The sequence below is a fragment of the Microcaecilia unicolor genome, chromosome 12, assembly GCF_901765095.1.
Source record: "Microcaecilia unicolor chromosome 12, aMicUni1.1, whole genome shotgun sequence".
NCBI classification, from domain to species: domain Eukaryota; kingdom Metazoa; phylum Chordata; class Amphibia; order Gymnophiona; family Siphonopidae; genus Microcaecilia; species Microcaecilia unicolor.
In genome coordinates, this window is record NC_044042.1 from 101,028,751 (window position 1) to 101,044,810 (window position 16,060).

Sequence of the window (16,060 nt, forward strand, 5' to 3'; positions counted from 1 at the left end):
ATCTTCCTATTTCTGCTTGTATCTTCCCCAGTTCACCCTTAGGGACCGGAATAGGTAGGGTCTGAAACAAGAACAATAGCCTGTGCAGTACATTCATCTTTATCGCAGCTATCCTTCCCCACCAAGAGAGCCAGCCTAACTTCCACCTGCTTAAGTCCTTTCGTATGGCTCAGATAAGTGGGACATAGTTCAGCGTATATAAGCTATTAAGATCTCGTGGAATGCGTATGCCCAGGTACTGAAAGCTCTCATCTACCACCCGAAACACAAAATTCCTCCCCAACTGTTCAAACTCTTGGTCTGAAGTCGTAATCCCCATTATTTCTGATTTGTCTAGGTTTACCTTAAAACCTGACAAAACTCCGAATGATTTTAGTTCCCTCATTATTATGGGCAAAGTCAGCAACGGATGTCCTACATAGAATAGAATAGAATATCATCGGCAAATAATGCCATTTTGTGGTCCCTCCCACCCATCCGGACCCCTTTAACATCCCTAAGCATTCTTATTCGTTGTGCTAATGGCTCTATAGAAATCGCGAACAGTAAGGGAGATAAGGGGCATCCCTGTCCTGTTCCCCTCTGGATACTAAACTGGCCTGACCAGCCTCCATTCATCTTGCTCCGAGCCACCGGTGTTGTGTAAAGGCCCTTCACCCATCCTACAAATAGATTGCCAAAACCCATCTCAAGCATAACATCCCATAGATACTCCCATGCCACCCTATCAAACGCTTTCTCAGCGTCGACCGTGAGTAGAGCTAAGGAATCCCCCCTTCTCTGTGTATCCCAGATGATGTTTAATGTACGCCTGATGTCACTCACTTGTCTATCACTCCCGCTTTCTTATTGGACTTGGGACTGTCCACTAGATCCCCTACCCACCATCTGCACAGCCTTTTATGTTCTTCTGCATTCAAGTGTGTTTCCTGCAGCATGGCTATATGCACCTTTTGCCTATTCAGTGCCTGTAAGATCTTAGAGCGCTTGACCGGTGATGTTCCCCCCCCCCCCCCCCCCATACCATGATATTATCTTAACTATAGCTGGTTATGTGTGTAGTCATTAAGCTAGAGTTTATTAAAAGCTTTACTATAAAGGAAGGATATCCCAGCCTATCCCCCCTTTTGGTTATCAGTTGTGACCTTTTGATCCCCTCCTCCTTGTCCGTATCTCCCGAGTGGAGTTCCAATAGCCCATTCCTCCCATCCCGTCCCTTCTCCCAACCCCCATACCCGTCATCCCCAAATTCTCTAAACTCTATTGTCCCCTTCCCCAATACCCTCATATAGTTCTATATAGAACCCGGCCCGTATAGGTACCCCACCCCCTCCCTTATTACTTTAGTTAGGGCACCGTATTTAACAAAATAACTAAATATGATACCTCTCTTGTAACATTATACCTTTTATATCCAATCAGAAAGTATACAGCTGCAGCATTTGTGATTAAAAAAGTCATCTTAGCATCTGGCAGATTGCTTAAATGTAATGTCTCCGTGAGCCAACTCTCCAGAAAGGTTACCAGCTCTGCATCTTTCAGGTGTTCGGGTAAGCCAACGAGGTGCAAATTATTTCTCCTCACGCGATTTTCTAAATCATCTATTTTTTTTGTTCCAGCTCCCTTACTTTTTAATATATCGTCTCTCTGGGCTCCTCCGCCTCTTGCATACGGTCCTCAATATCGCTGACCCGTTGTCGAGGTCCAAATGGAAGCCATCCAGTCGTTCTTGTGCTTCTTCTGCTCTGTCATATAGAGCTTGTAATTTTTTATCTAATGCTGCTTCCACTGTAGCCGTTACTTCCGCAGTAAGTTCTGCGGTCCATGCGGAGCATACTGACGAGCTTGGCAATGGTGGGCTGTCCGCCATTTTAGGATCTGGGGCCTTGCTCTTATCTTTGTCTTTCTTCTGAATTCTGGCAGCCATTCCGCTGTGGAGGAGCGATTAAGGTATTTATCTCGCTTGCTGATCGTTCCGATTTATGTTGAAAGGTTCGCTTCGTGAAAATATTCGTCTAGGTGCCGTTTTCGCAGATAATTAGGCAAGGAAGTGTGGGAGCTCCGCTTTTCAGCGACCGCTCTCCACCATGGTACCACGTGACCTCGTAACGCTGATTTTTTAAAAAGGTTCCAGAGGAGATCCGGGAAATTATAGACCAGTGAGTCTGACGTTGGTGCCGGGCAAAATGGTAGAGACTATTATTAAGAACAAGATTACAGAGCATATGCAAAAGCATGGATTAATGAGACAAAGTCAACATGGATTTAGTGAAGGGAAATCTTGCCTCACCAATCTACTACATTTCTTTGAAGGGGTGAACAAACATGTCGATAAAGGGGAGCCGGTTGATATTGTGAATCTGGATTTTCAGAAGGTGTTTGACAAAGTACCTCATGAAAGACTCCAGAGGAAATTGGAGAGTCATGGGATAGGAGGTAGTGCTCTATTGTGGATTAAAAACTGGTTAAAAGATAGAAAACAGAGTAGGGTAAAATGGTCAGTATACTCAATGGAGAAGGGTAGTTAGTGGGGTTCCCCAGGGCTGTGTGCTGGGACCGCTGCTTTTTAACATATTTATAAATGACCTAGAGATGGGAGTAACTAGTGAGGTAATTAAATTTGCTGATGACACAAAGTTATTCAAAATCGTTAAATCGCGGGAGGATTGTGAAAAATTACAAGAGGACCTTACGAGACTGGGCATCTAAATGGCAGATATTTAATGTGAGCAACTGCAAAGTGATGCATGTGGGAAAGAGGAACCCGAATTATAGCTATGTCATGCAAGGTTCCACGTTAGGAGTCATGGACCAAGAAAGGGATCTAGGAGTCGTCATTGATGATACGTTGAAACCTTCTGCTCAGTGTGCTGCTGCGGCTAAGAAAGCAAATAGACGAGACGAGCAGCTGGAGCTCAAGGCAGCAGAGAGCAGGGAGGCAATTTTGATCAATACCTCCACAGTTCTCTCAATACCTCAGTGGTGGGAATCAGGTGAGAGTTTTCCACCTTCCTGCAGAACAGCGAGATGAATGGTCGGAACCCAGAGCAGTTAGGAACAGGGACAGGACTTTGATTACTGCATCTACAACTCCTTCATTACACCAGCAGAAGGATTCATGCTGAAAAAACTTTTCACTTTCCTGCATGGTACTTGTTCCAGTCCATCTGTTCCATTTTGCCAGCTTGTTCCAGTCCGCCCATTCCGGCTGTCCCAGCCTGTTCCAGTCCATCTGTCCCAGTTGGCTCCAATCCGTCTGTTCCAGCTCGTTCCAGTCCTACTGTTCCAGTCCATCCGTCTGTTCCAGCTCGTTCCAGTCCTACTGCTCCAGTCCATCCGTCTGTCCATCTGTTCCAGCTTATCTCCAGTCCTTCGTCCAGCCTGTTCCAGTCCCATCGCATCCACCCCAGCCTACCTGCATGCCTGCCTGCCTACCAGCAACCAACCTGCATGCTGTCAGTCCACCTCTCTCCTATCCCCCCCTCCCTCCTAGCTCTCAACCTTCAACACTTCCTTCCTGCCATTAGCCCATCCCCATTCCTACTAAGCTCATCCCGTCTTCGTCGCCTTCGTCGCCCTACCTCCCCCACCCTCCTCCGCTCTCTCTTGCTCCTTCTCCTACTATCCGCCGGAGACATCAATCCCAATCCAGGCCCCCACACATGTCCTCGTCTTATCCATGCAAACACATCCGTGATATCGCCAATCTCATTTCTGTTCCCCTCCTTCCCCCTTCTTCCCTCCCCTTCTCGTGCGCCCTGTGGAATGCCCGCTCCGTGTGCAACAAACTTTCCTTCACCCACGATCTCTTCATCTCCCGCTCCCTTCATCTGCTCGCCCTAACTGAAACCTGGCTCACCCCCAATGACTCGGCCTCAGTCGCGGCCCTATGCCATGGAGGTTATCTTTTCTCCCACACTTCCCGCCCAGTCGGCCGCGGAGGTGTCGGGTTACTACTCTCACCCGCCTGTAGTTTTCAACCCCTCCTCCTACCGCAATCTCACTGCTTCTCATCCTTTGAAGTTCACTCCATCCGTCTATTCTACCCGCTGCCACTCAGAGATGCAGTCATTTACCGCCCCCCTCATAAATCTCTCTCTTCCTTCCTCATTGACTTTGATGCCTGGATTTCTGTTTTTCTTGATCCCTCATCTCCGTCCCTCATTCTCGGAGACTTTAACATACACACTGATGACCCATTCGACTCTCACGCTTCTCAGTTCCTCACTCTAACATCCTCCTTCAACCTCCAGCTATGCTCCACCACCCCTACTCACCAAAATGGCCATTGTTTTGACATCGTCCTCTCCTTTTCCGGCTCACCCTCCAATTTCCATGCCTCAGCTCTTCCTCTCTCTGATCATCACCTGATCACCTTCACACTTCTTCACCCCCCCTCAGCCTCGCCCAACATTAACCACTACTTCCAGGAATCTCCAGGCTATTGACCCTCCCACCTTATCCTCTGGTATTTCTAATCTCCTCCCCTCCATCATGGCCTCAGAGTCTATCGACGAGGCTGTCTCCACTTACAATGCCACTCTCTCCTCTGCTCTGGACACCCTCGCACCATCCATCTCCCGCCCCACTAGGCGTACTAATCCCCAGCCCTGGTTCACCCCTTGCATCCGTTACCTTCGCTCCTGCGCCCGATCTGCTGAACGCCTCTGGAGGAAATCTCGCACCTACTCAGATTTCCTTCATTACAAATTCATGCTATCCTCCTTCCAGTCCTCCCTAATCCTTGCCAAACAAGACTACTACACCCAATTGACCAATTCTCTCAGCTCCAACCCTCATCGTCTCTTCGCCACCCTTAACTCCCTCCTCAAAGTGCCCTCTGCTCCCACTCCCCCTCACTCTCTCCTCAAACACTGGCTGACTACTTCCGCAACAAGGTGCAAAAGATCAACCTTGAATTCACTACCAAGCCACCTCCTCCTCTTCACCCTTCAACCCTCTCCCTCAACCAACCAACTCTTTTTCCTCCTTTCCTGATATCACCGAGGAGGAAACCGCCCGCCTTCTTTCCTCCTCGAAATGCACAACTTGTTCCTCTGATCCCATCCCCACCAACTTACTTAACACCATCTCTCATACTGTCACCCCCCTCCATCTGTCATATCCTCAACCTCTCTCTCTCCATTGCAACTGTCCCTGACACCTTCAAGCACGCCGTAGTCACACCTCTCCTCAAAAAACCATCACTTGACCCTACCTGTCCCTCCAACTACCGCCCCATCTCCCTCCTACCCTTCCTCTCCAAAATACTTGAGCGCCGTTCACAGCCGCTGCCTTGATTTCCTCTCCTCTCAGGCCATCCTCAATCCGCTTCAATCCGGTTTTCACCCTCTACACTCGACAGAAACAGCACTCTCTAAAGTCTGTAATGACCTGTTCCTTACCAAATCCAAAGGTCACTACTCCATCCTCATCCTCCTCGATCTATCCGCCGCTTTTGACACTGTCAATCATGATTTACTTCTTGCCACACTGTCCTCATTTGGGTTCCAGGGCTCTGTCCTCTCCTGGTTCTCCTCCTATCTCTCCCACCGCACCTTCAGAGTACACTCTCATGGATCCTCCTCCACCCCCATCCCGCTCTCTGTTGGAGTTCCCCAGGGATCTGTCCTTGGACCTCTTCTTTTTTTCAATCTACACCTCTTCCCTGGGCTCACTGATCTCATCTCATGGTTTCCAGTATCATCTTTATGCTGATGACACCCAGCTGTATCTCTCCTCACCAGACATCAACGTGGAGACCTAGGCCAAGGTATCGGCCTGCTTATCCGACACTGCTGCATGGATGTCCAACCGCCACTTGAAACTAAACATGGCCAAGACCGAGCTTATCGTCTTTCCACCCAAACCCACGTCTCCTCTTCCTCCACTTTCTATCTCAGTTGATAACACCCTCATCCTCCCCGTCTCATCTGCCCGCAACCTCCGAGTCATCTTCGACTCCTCCCTCTCCTTCTCTGCGCATATCCAGCAGACAGCCAAGACCTGTCGCTTCTTCCTCTTTAACATCAGCAAAATTCGCCCTTTCCTCTCTGAGCACACCACCCGAACTCTCATCCACTCTCTCATTACCTCTCGCCTCGACTACTGCAACCTACTCCTCACTGGTCTCCCACTTAACCATCTATCCCCCCTTCAATCCGTTCAGAACTCTCCTGCATGTCTTATATTCTGCCTGAACCGATATACTCATATCACCCCTCTCCTCAAGTCACTTCACTGGCTTCCAATCAGATACCACATACAGTTCAAGCTTCTCCTTCTTACCTACAAATGCACTCAGTCTGCAGCCCCTCATTACCTCTCTACCCTCATCTCCCCTTAAGTTCCCGCCCGAAACCTCCGCTCACAGGACAAATCCCTCCTCTCAGTACCCTTCTCCATCACCGCCAACTCCAGACTCTGCCCATTCTGCCTCACCTCACCCTATGCTTGGAATAAACTTCCTGAGCCCCTACGCCAAGCCCCCCCCCACCCATCTTCAAATCCTTGCTCAAAGCCCACCTCTTCAATGTTGCGTTCGGCACCTAACCTTTATACCTTTCAGGAAATCTAGACTGCCCCAATTTGACTGCCCCTACTTGACTGACTGTACATTTGTCCATTAGATTGTAAGCTCTTTGAGCAGGGACTGTCCTTCTATGTTAAATTGTACAGCACTGCGTAACCCTAGTAGCGCTTTAGAAATGTTAAATAGTAGTTGTAGTAGTTAGGTATTATTAGGAAAGGAATGGAAAACAAAAATGAGGATGTTATAATGCCTTTGTATCGCTCCATGGTGCGACCGCACCTCAAATATTGTGTTCAATTTTGGTCGCCGCATCTCAAAAAAGATATAGTGGAATTAGAAAAGTTGTAGAGAAGGGCGACAAAAATGATAAAGGGGATGGGACAACTTCCCTATGAGGAAAGGCTAAAGGGGCTAGGGGCTCTTCAGTTTGGAGAAAAGGCGGCTGAGGGGAGATATGATAGAATTCTATAAAATAATGAGTGGAGTTGAATGGGTAGATGTGAAGCGTCTGTTTACGCTTTCCAAAAATACTAGGACTAGGGGGCATGTGACGAAGCTACAATGTAGTAAATTTAAAACGAATCTGAGAAAATTTTCTTCACTCAACATGTAATTAAACTCTGGAATTCATTGCCAGAGAATGTGGTAAAGTTGGTTAGCTTAGCGGAGTTTAAAAAAAGGTTTGGACCGCTTCCTAAAGGAAAAGTCCATAGATCGCTATTAAATGGACTAGGGGGAAAATTCCACTATTTCTGGGATAAGCAGTATAAAATGTTTTGTACTTTTTGGGGATCTTGCCAGGTATTTGTGACCTGGATTGGCCACTGTTGGAAACAGGATGCTGGGCTTGATGGACCTTTGGTCTTTTCCAGTAGGGCAATACTAATGTACTAACAGGAGGGGCCACACAGGGCTGATGTCTGTAATATTAACATCTTTCTTCTTCCCTTATGTAGGCTGCCAAATTGCTTAAATGTGCAGTTTAGAATATATACTGATGATATTCAGTTTTTGGTTCCAATCAGTAATTCCATAACTGATACTTTCATCCACTTGAGATTATATTTACAGGCGATCCAGTCATGGATGAAAGCAAATCATTTAATGCTGAATGTTTCAAAGACCCAGATCCTGTTGTTGACTAGTCATTTATCCTCTGATATACCCAATGTTTTTACTTTTGATTCTGTTTTCAAAACTATTGTTGATAAAATTCAGAATGTGGAGGTAATGATGGATTCTTTCTTGTCGTTGAAGTGGCAGGTCCAAAACATAATCAAAGATGCTTTTTTTAAAATTGAGGTTACTTAGAAGATTGAAGAGGTTGTTATTTCAGGTTAACTTTATGTTGGTTGATTCAATGTATAATCACTCTATACTTCAATTATTGCAATGACCTGCTACTTGGGATAAGAAAGAACCATCTTAAGGCATTACAAGTGACTCAGAATGCCATTGCCAGAATTTTAACAGGCAGTGGACTTTATGATCATATTTCCCCTGTGATGAAGAGGTTTCATTGGCTCTCAGTGGATTTTAGGATAAAATTCAAATGTTTTTGCTTGATTTTTAAAGTAATTACTGGTCAGGCTTCAGCCATTTTAGCAGCAGTTACATATCTACCAGCCAAGGCGATCTTTAAGATCTGCAAATAAGGGATTATTGGATGTGCCATCTTATCATATTGTTACACTGGATGAGTACAGAAATTCAGGGTTTTATTCAGCAGTGTTATGGAACACCTTTCCCACAAGGTTGAGAGAGAGAGAGAGAGAGAGATTCAAGGACTGAACGAGTTCAAGAAGGAACTTAAAACTTTCTTGTTTCAGCAAGCCCATGAAAGATTTTAATGTATGGTGGAAAGTTAAGGGCAGATTAAAATGATAAACAGATTTTTATTCTGGGAACACAGTGTAACAAGGGTTCAATGCTTAATGTATTGTTTGTAGATGATTATATATAATGTATTCATTTAATGTTTTATCTTTTGTTTTAAATTATGGATGTGATATGTAATCCGCCTAGAACTTTTGGTGATAGAGCGGAATAGAAATTTTTAAATAAATGTCCCATTGCACAAACTGTGTACTGCAGCAGTATATAAGGGGCTGGAAGAAAGTTTGAACAAAAGTGACTAATATGCTGAAGAGAAAATCATTTACAGTAGAAGCACACATTTCCAGGTATAATGAGCAAGGAGGGGTTAAACTGGAGGAATATGGGTTGCAGGATGGGAGATGGAGGAAAGGCAATAAACTACCTGTTGTGTATACACTTAAAAGCACGGTAACCAGTAGTGTGCTGGAGCTGGCTCGCAAGAGCTGGTTGTTAAATTTTTTAACATCTTGCAAGCCGGTTGTTCTGCACGGTGCGCCGGGTCCAGTAAACAAGATAAGCATGGCAGGAAGGCGCCACAAGCCATGCTTACCCCGTTTACCTCACCCTCCTGCTTTCCCCGTTTACCTCACCTCCCACCACTGCCCTCGAGGGGGTTTAAATCTTTTTTATTACCTCCGTCCAGCCGCGTCATTGAAAGCCCTGCCCGTCTCTAGCCTTCCCTTCGTAACTTTTTTCCCTCACAGTCCTGCCTTCTGACTCATTTCCTCTCCACGAGGGTGGGACTCTGAGGGAACGAACTCGAAGGGAAAGCTAGAGACGGGCAGGGCTTTCAATAACGTGGCCGCTTCGACGGAGGTAATCAGGGAAGCGAGAATCGCTGGGTATGGGTGGCTGGAGGGGGGGCAGGGGAGCGAGGAGAATCGCTGGGTATGGGTGGCTGGAGGGGGGCAGGGGAGAGAGGAGAGTGGCTGGACATGGGTGGATGGAGGGGAGGGCAGGGGAGAGAGGAGAGTGGCTGGACATGGGTGGAGGAGAGGGAAGGGCAGTGGAGAGAGGAGAGTTGCTGGACATGGGTGGAGGAAGGGAAGGGCAGTGGAGAGAGGAGGGTTGCTGGACATGGGTGGAGGAGAGGGAAGGGCAGTGGAGAGAGGAGGGTTGCTGGACATGGGTGGAGGAGAGGGAAGGGAGAGAGAAGAAATGCTGGACATGGATGGAGGGGAGGGAAGAGTGAGGAAGGAGATGAGGGAAAAGGAAGAGAGGAGAAAAACTGCACATGGATGAAGAAAATAGGCAGAAGCTGGACCCACTGGACAGTCAAGTCTGCGGAGGACCCAGCTTTTACTTACGGATGTAGGGCAAGAAATGAAGAAGAAAGGCAGAAAGTAAAGAAACAAATGGAAAGGAAGCCCCAGAAACGGAGTTAAGAGGACAGCCAGAATGATCAGAAAAACAAAGTCACCAGACAACAAAGGTAGAAAAAAATCATTTTATTTTCATTATAGTGTTTGGAATATGTCCACTTTCAGAATCAGGTGATCAACATTAAAAGTTTATATTTATATACTTATTTATGGCATTTTATCCCATATGAAACATGAATTAGATTGGAGCCTGGGATCATTTAAATTTTTTTTCCTGGAGTAATGCATTGCCCCCCCCCCCCCAGGCTATAGCCAGCTGTGCAATTTGGGGGGGGGCACAGAGGTGGACCGGGGAGAGAGCTTGTTGTTAAACATTTACCAGCACACCACTGACTAACTGTGAAGTTCCTTTTACAAAATTGTTTGTACCACCAAAACAGTGCAATGTTTCAATTTTACTTTGCAAATAAGACCTCTGTACTGCAGCATGAGTCAGTTAGGAAATGTGTCTCTATGGGAAAAATTTTTATTAGTTAATGCAGAGATGAAAGAGAAAGTAACTCATTTCCCCACTTCAGATTTTAAGTCAGTCAACACCGTAATATCAAATTACATTTCAAAAAGAAATAACTGTTACCCAAATGCAACATCACAAAAATGTATTAATCTAATTCCCCCCCCCCCCCCCCCCCCACACACACACACACACTGGGGAGCAGTTATTCTTACATCTGATACTAATCTTCTCTACAAGAGCCCCTGCACCCCCCCCCCCCCCCCAAGAAAGCTCTCTCCTACTCTCCAGGTACCTGTTGCAGAGTTGGCACCAAGAGAATGGTGGAAGAGCCAGATGAGCTTCAAAGGGTGAAGCTTAAAATTTAGTCCACTTAATAGATATTTCATCTTTTCCTTCACATCTCAACATGTTTATCGATCAGTACACATTATGAGAACAGTAAATAAAAGGTATTTACATGATTGATTGTACTCCCCTATATATATATATATGAAATACACTTTGGCTCATTTCTCCTGTGTGCCCCAAGAAATATAGTCAGGACGTGTGGCGGCATGATACTCATCAACAAGTTGCTGAACTATTTCCCGGGAGTTATCAAGTTCATCAAAATTGTCTTTGAATATGTCTTCCTTGCGGAACTGCTCCAGGAAGGCCTCTCTCTTCCGCAGCTTGTCATACTGCCTGCAGGTCCTCTCAAACAGCTGTCAGGTGAAAAGGTTATGCAGACCATTAATATGAAATCACATTACACCAGTTTCCTATGGTACGGCTAGTTGCATTTTAAGGAGAAGGAACATCATGAACATACAGAACTCAGAGCACAAGAGGGAAGGATGACTTCATTATGTAACCAAACTCTTCATTTAACTACCTAGATTTGGATACACCATCTAATTTAATAATTCGCACCTCCAACGTTCTAAAGCTGACTCCGTGGCAGCGAAGCCGTGTAGTGTTCGTAATCGCCCCGCCCTTGAGGGAACTCTGAGCCCCCGCGCCTCCCTCCCTCTCTTCTCTCTGTGCCCTCCAAGCCCGACCTGTCCTCCGGCAGCCCCTCGCCTTCCTAAGTGCTGGCTGTATTTTCAAAAATCTTACCTTGGGGTGCGGCGTCCACAGTGAAGGCGAGCGGCGCTTCAAACTGCCTTCGCATGTGTCTCAGCTCTGCCTCTGGTCCCATCCTCATTTCCTATTTCCGGAAGGGCAGGACAAGAGGCAGAGCTGAGACACATGTGAAGGCAGTTTGAAGCACCGCTCGCCTTCACTGTGGACGCCGCACCCCAAGGTAAGAATTTTTAACATACAGCCAGCACTTAGGAAGGCGAGGGGCTGCCGGAGGACAGGTCAGGCTTGGAGGGCACAGAGAGAGAGGGAGGGAGGCGCAGGGGCGTGGAAGTCGGAGGAGAGGGGGGCGTGGACCTCGGAGGGGGGTCGTCCTGGAACTTGAAGGGGAGGGAGGAAGGGAGGCGCGGGGGTGTAGAACTCGAATGAGAATGGGGGGCACTCGAAGGGAAGAGGAGGGAATCCTGGAACTCAAAGGGAAGGGGAGGGGATCCCGGAACTCAAAGGGAAGGGGAGGGGGTCCTGGAACTCAAAGGGAAGGGGAGGGGGTCCTGGAACTCAAAGGGAAGGGGAGGGGGTCCTGGAACTCAAAGAGGAGGGGGGCCTGGAACTGGGAGGGCACACAGTGGTAGGGAGGGGGCCTAGAACTCAGAGGGGAGAGAGATGGAGGGAGGTGGGCCCTGGAAATGGGTGGATGGAGGCGAGGCCAGGGGAGAATGCAGAGTTGATGCACATGTAGGGGGGGAGGGCAAGGGACAGAGGAGAATTGCTGCACCACGATGGATGGATGGAGGGGGCAGGGGACAGATGCTGCACATGGATGGATGAAGGGGGGCAGGGCACAGAGGACGTTTGCTGCACATGGATGGATGAAGGGGGCAGGGCACAGAGGACGTTTGCTGCATATGGATGAATGCAGGGGAGAGAGAGCATAATTGGTGCACACGGGACACACACTACACTCTCTCACTCACACAGACAGACACACACACACACACATTCTGTCTCTCTCTCAATCACACACTCTCTCTCTCTCTGACACACACTCTTTCTCTCTCACACATACCCACTTACTCTCTCTCACACATACTCTCTCCTAACAGTTCCCTTAAAAACATAATTGCCATTAGAGGACAACCTTGCTAGCGCCCGTTTTATTTCTTTTAGAAACGGGCTTTTTTTTTTTATTTACTAGTGGTTACAATAAAAACCTGAAATCCACATAATAAAATGGCAAAGTACATAAGCAAAATGTGCATGAAACGACAAGTCTGTCATTTGAAATTCTTTTGTCTGCTGAGATTGTCTATTGAAAGGGTAGGCAACCTTTATACACAGAGGACCCACATGAATGTCCCTAGCAGGCTGCACAACAAAAATTAACAAATGAGCCACACAATTAATTGCCAACACAACTCAATGTGATGACTGAATGAACATAAGTTATTACCAGAATGGTCTGTTACCTTATACTTCACTCTTTCCAAACAGTTGCTAATACTGTTAAACATCATTCAACAGAGACCCAGCACAGACACTACCCAGAGTTCCAACAAAAACTTCCAGAAGCCTTTGGTAGGCCCACACCACACATGCACAAGTGCCTTCCTGTCTGTTCGAGTCATGTGGGACCCACAGTTAGATACAAAAAAATCACAAGGAATGCAACTCAAAAGGGAAGGTGGAAAGGAATGTGAGAATACTTGTCCTGCTGACATCAAAGAACACTTGTTACAACTGAATAACTTTGATTTCTCTGAGGACAAGCAGGACAGAGTATTCGCACAGATGGGAATCCCTAGCTACCAGGCTCACCGAAGACAAAGAGCGGTCAATAGGAACTTGCAACAGTGAGGCCAAGAAGAATGAACAACACTAACAACAAAACAGGCCTGATGTGACAGTGCAAAAGGAAAGAATGGGCCTATGAGGGTGGAGTTGGATTCTAGACATTAAACAAATTCTGCAAAACTGTCTGACCAAACCGACTATCACGTCGGGTATTCTGCTTAAAGAAGTAGTGAGATGTGAATGTGTGGCATGAAGACCACATTTGCAAATTTCTTCAATAGAGGCTGATCTCAAGTGGGCTACTGACACAACTATGGCTGACATTGTGAGCTGTGACATGACCCTTCGGAGTCGGCCAAGCCTGGGCATAAGTGAAAGAGACGCAGTCTGCCAGCCAACTGGATGAAGTATGTTTACCGACGGCTACCCCATCCTGTTTGGGTCAAAAGAAACAAAAAGCTGGATGGATTGTCTATGGGCTTTAGTTCACTCCAGATAGAAGGCTAAGGCTTGCCTGCAGTTCCAAGGTATGCAGTGCGCTTTTGCTAAGATGGGCATGAGGTTTTGGGAAACATTTCTGGCAGAACAATTTACTGAGTAAGATGAACGGACATGACTTTATGAAAGAACTTAGGATGAGTGCGGACTACTCTATTATGATGAAACTTAATATGAGCTACTAGGGCTTGCAGCTGAAGTGACTGCCACCAAAATCAAGACCTTCCAGGTCAGGAATGTCAGATGGCAGGGAGTCAAGAGGCTCAAAAGGAGCTTTTATCAGCTGTGTGAGGATGACATTGAGGTCTCATAACACTGCTGGAGGTCTGACAGGGGGCTCTGTCAACAACAAACCTCTCATGAATCAAATAACTAGAGGCTGTACAGAAATGGACCTACCTTCTACACGGTAATGGTAAGCACTAATCGCCATAAGGTGAACCTTTACAGAGTTGTTTTTTTAGACCAGACTCAGAGAGGTGTAGAAGGTATTCAAGCAGGTTTTGTGTAGGGCATGAGAGGATCTAGGGCCTTTCCATCACACCAGACAGCAAACCTCATCCACTTAAAGGATCAACACCTTAGTGAAGTCTTTCCTGGAAGCCAGCAGAATCCTGGAGACACCCTCAGGCAATTAAAAGAAAGAAAATTTATACTCTTAACATCTAAGCTGTGAGGGTCAGGGACTGGAGGTTGGGAAGGAGAGGAAACCCTTTCTTCTGCATTAGGAGGGTCAATCTCCACGATATACATCCCGTTCAAACACGATCTAACAGAAATCACAAACGAAATCAAACTTAGCCTGCAAATCATGAACTCATGGGCGGATACATTTCAACTAAAACTCAATGCAGAAAAAACACACTGTCTCATCCTCTCATCACAATACAACACGGACAAACCCACCAATATAATCACCCCAGACTACACCCTTCCTGTTTCAGACAGCCTGAAAATTCTCGGAGTTACAATTGATCGAAATCTCACGCTAGAAAGCTAAGCGAAAAATACAACAAAGAAAATGTTCCACTCAATGTGGAAACTCAAACGAGTAAAACCTTTCTTCCCAAGGGAAATATTCCGCAGCCTGGTACAATCAATTGTGTTAAGTCACCCAGACTACTGTAATGCAATCTATGCGGATGCAAAGAACGAATCATTAAGAAACTCCAAACTGCACAAAACACCGAAGCCAGACTCATATTTGGAAAAACGAGATACGAAAGCGCCAAACCCTTATGAGAAAAACTACATTGGCTCCCAATCAAAGAAAGAATTGCATTCGAAATCTGCACCCTGGTTCATAAAATAATTCACGGCGAGGCCCCGGTCTACATGGCAGACCTCATAGACTTACCAACCAGAAACACAAAAAGGTCAGCACGCACATACCTAGATCTACACTACCCTAGCTGCAAAGGACTAAAGTATAAATCAACACATGCATCCAGCTTCTCCTACATAAGCAAGCAAATATGGAATGCACTACCAAACGTCATGAAAACAATGCACGACCTAATAAACTTCCGGAAATCATTAAAAACCAACTTGTTCAAAAAGGCATACCATAACGATCCAACCTAAATACCTGACCCCTGCAACACAACAAAACTTATACCAGAACTGGACAAAACTTAACTCTTTCTCCTTGACTTCCTAATTTAATCTGTCACTCTGAACTTTCACGCAATACCACTCTGTATTTCTCATACCGGAATTGGCGATCGCCATCACGGTACTATGTAAGCCAAATTGAGCCTGCAAATAGGTGGGAAAATGTGGGATACAAATGCAACAAATAAATAAATAAAAATAAGACACCTCCAGAAGATGAGGGACCACATTTGATTTGGTCAATGAGAATCATGGCTTCCCCAGTCCTGCTTGAGTTTCAAGAGAGTTTTGTCGTTCAGAGAATACACGTATAGAAGACCCTCTCCCTAATCCAGGAGGAAGGTTGAGAGGAGTGGCAAAAGATCCACCAAGAGGGGTGCCCCACCTCTCAGAAGATCTTGCTGGTAAAGCCCATATTGAGAGACCACTCGTATAGTTGCATTATCCTGCTCAGTCTGTCCACCAGACTGTTGTCTTTCCCTGCCAGGTACATGGCGCAGAGCACCGTGCGGTGGCTGATGGCCCACTGCCACATCCTGACCGCCTCCTGACACAAAGAAACCTGTAAACCCCCTCCCCCTGCTTACTGACATAGTACATGGCAACCTTGATTGTCTGACTAAATTAGAACAATTTTGTTTAACAGCCTATCTCTAAAAGTCTTGGAATGGGAGTCCCAGGATCAAATTTGGGTTAAATCAGCCACCAAAGAAGTGACTGGGTCAACTCTGACATAACGGTGACGACAGCCACATGATTCCCCATGACTTGAAACCACTAGGATGCAAGGATTCACTGGGTGCCCTGTAAATAGAGGTGAGCCATGGGAGTGACAGGCGCTGTGGT

The 16,060-nt window shown here is 46.4% G+C and overlaps 1 protein-coding gene across 1 annotated transcript in view; it reads right to left on the bottom strand.

The window, feature by feature from the left end:
• Nucleotides 1-10,515: 10,515 nt before the first annotated feature.
• Nucleotides 10,516-16,060, bottom strand: part of TUBG1 (tubulin gamma 1) — a 363,160-nt gene continuing 357,615 nt past the window's right edge. Inside the window, exon 11 of the mRNA XM_030221259.1 lies at nucleotides 10,516-10,953. Coding sequence (XP_030077119.1) covers nucleotides 10,756-10,953 — 198 coding nt within the window. The 3' untranslated portion in view covers nucleotides 10,516-10,755. The remainder of the gene's footprint in view (nucleotides 10,954-16,060) is intronic.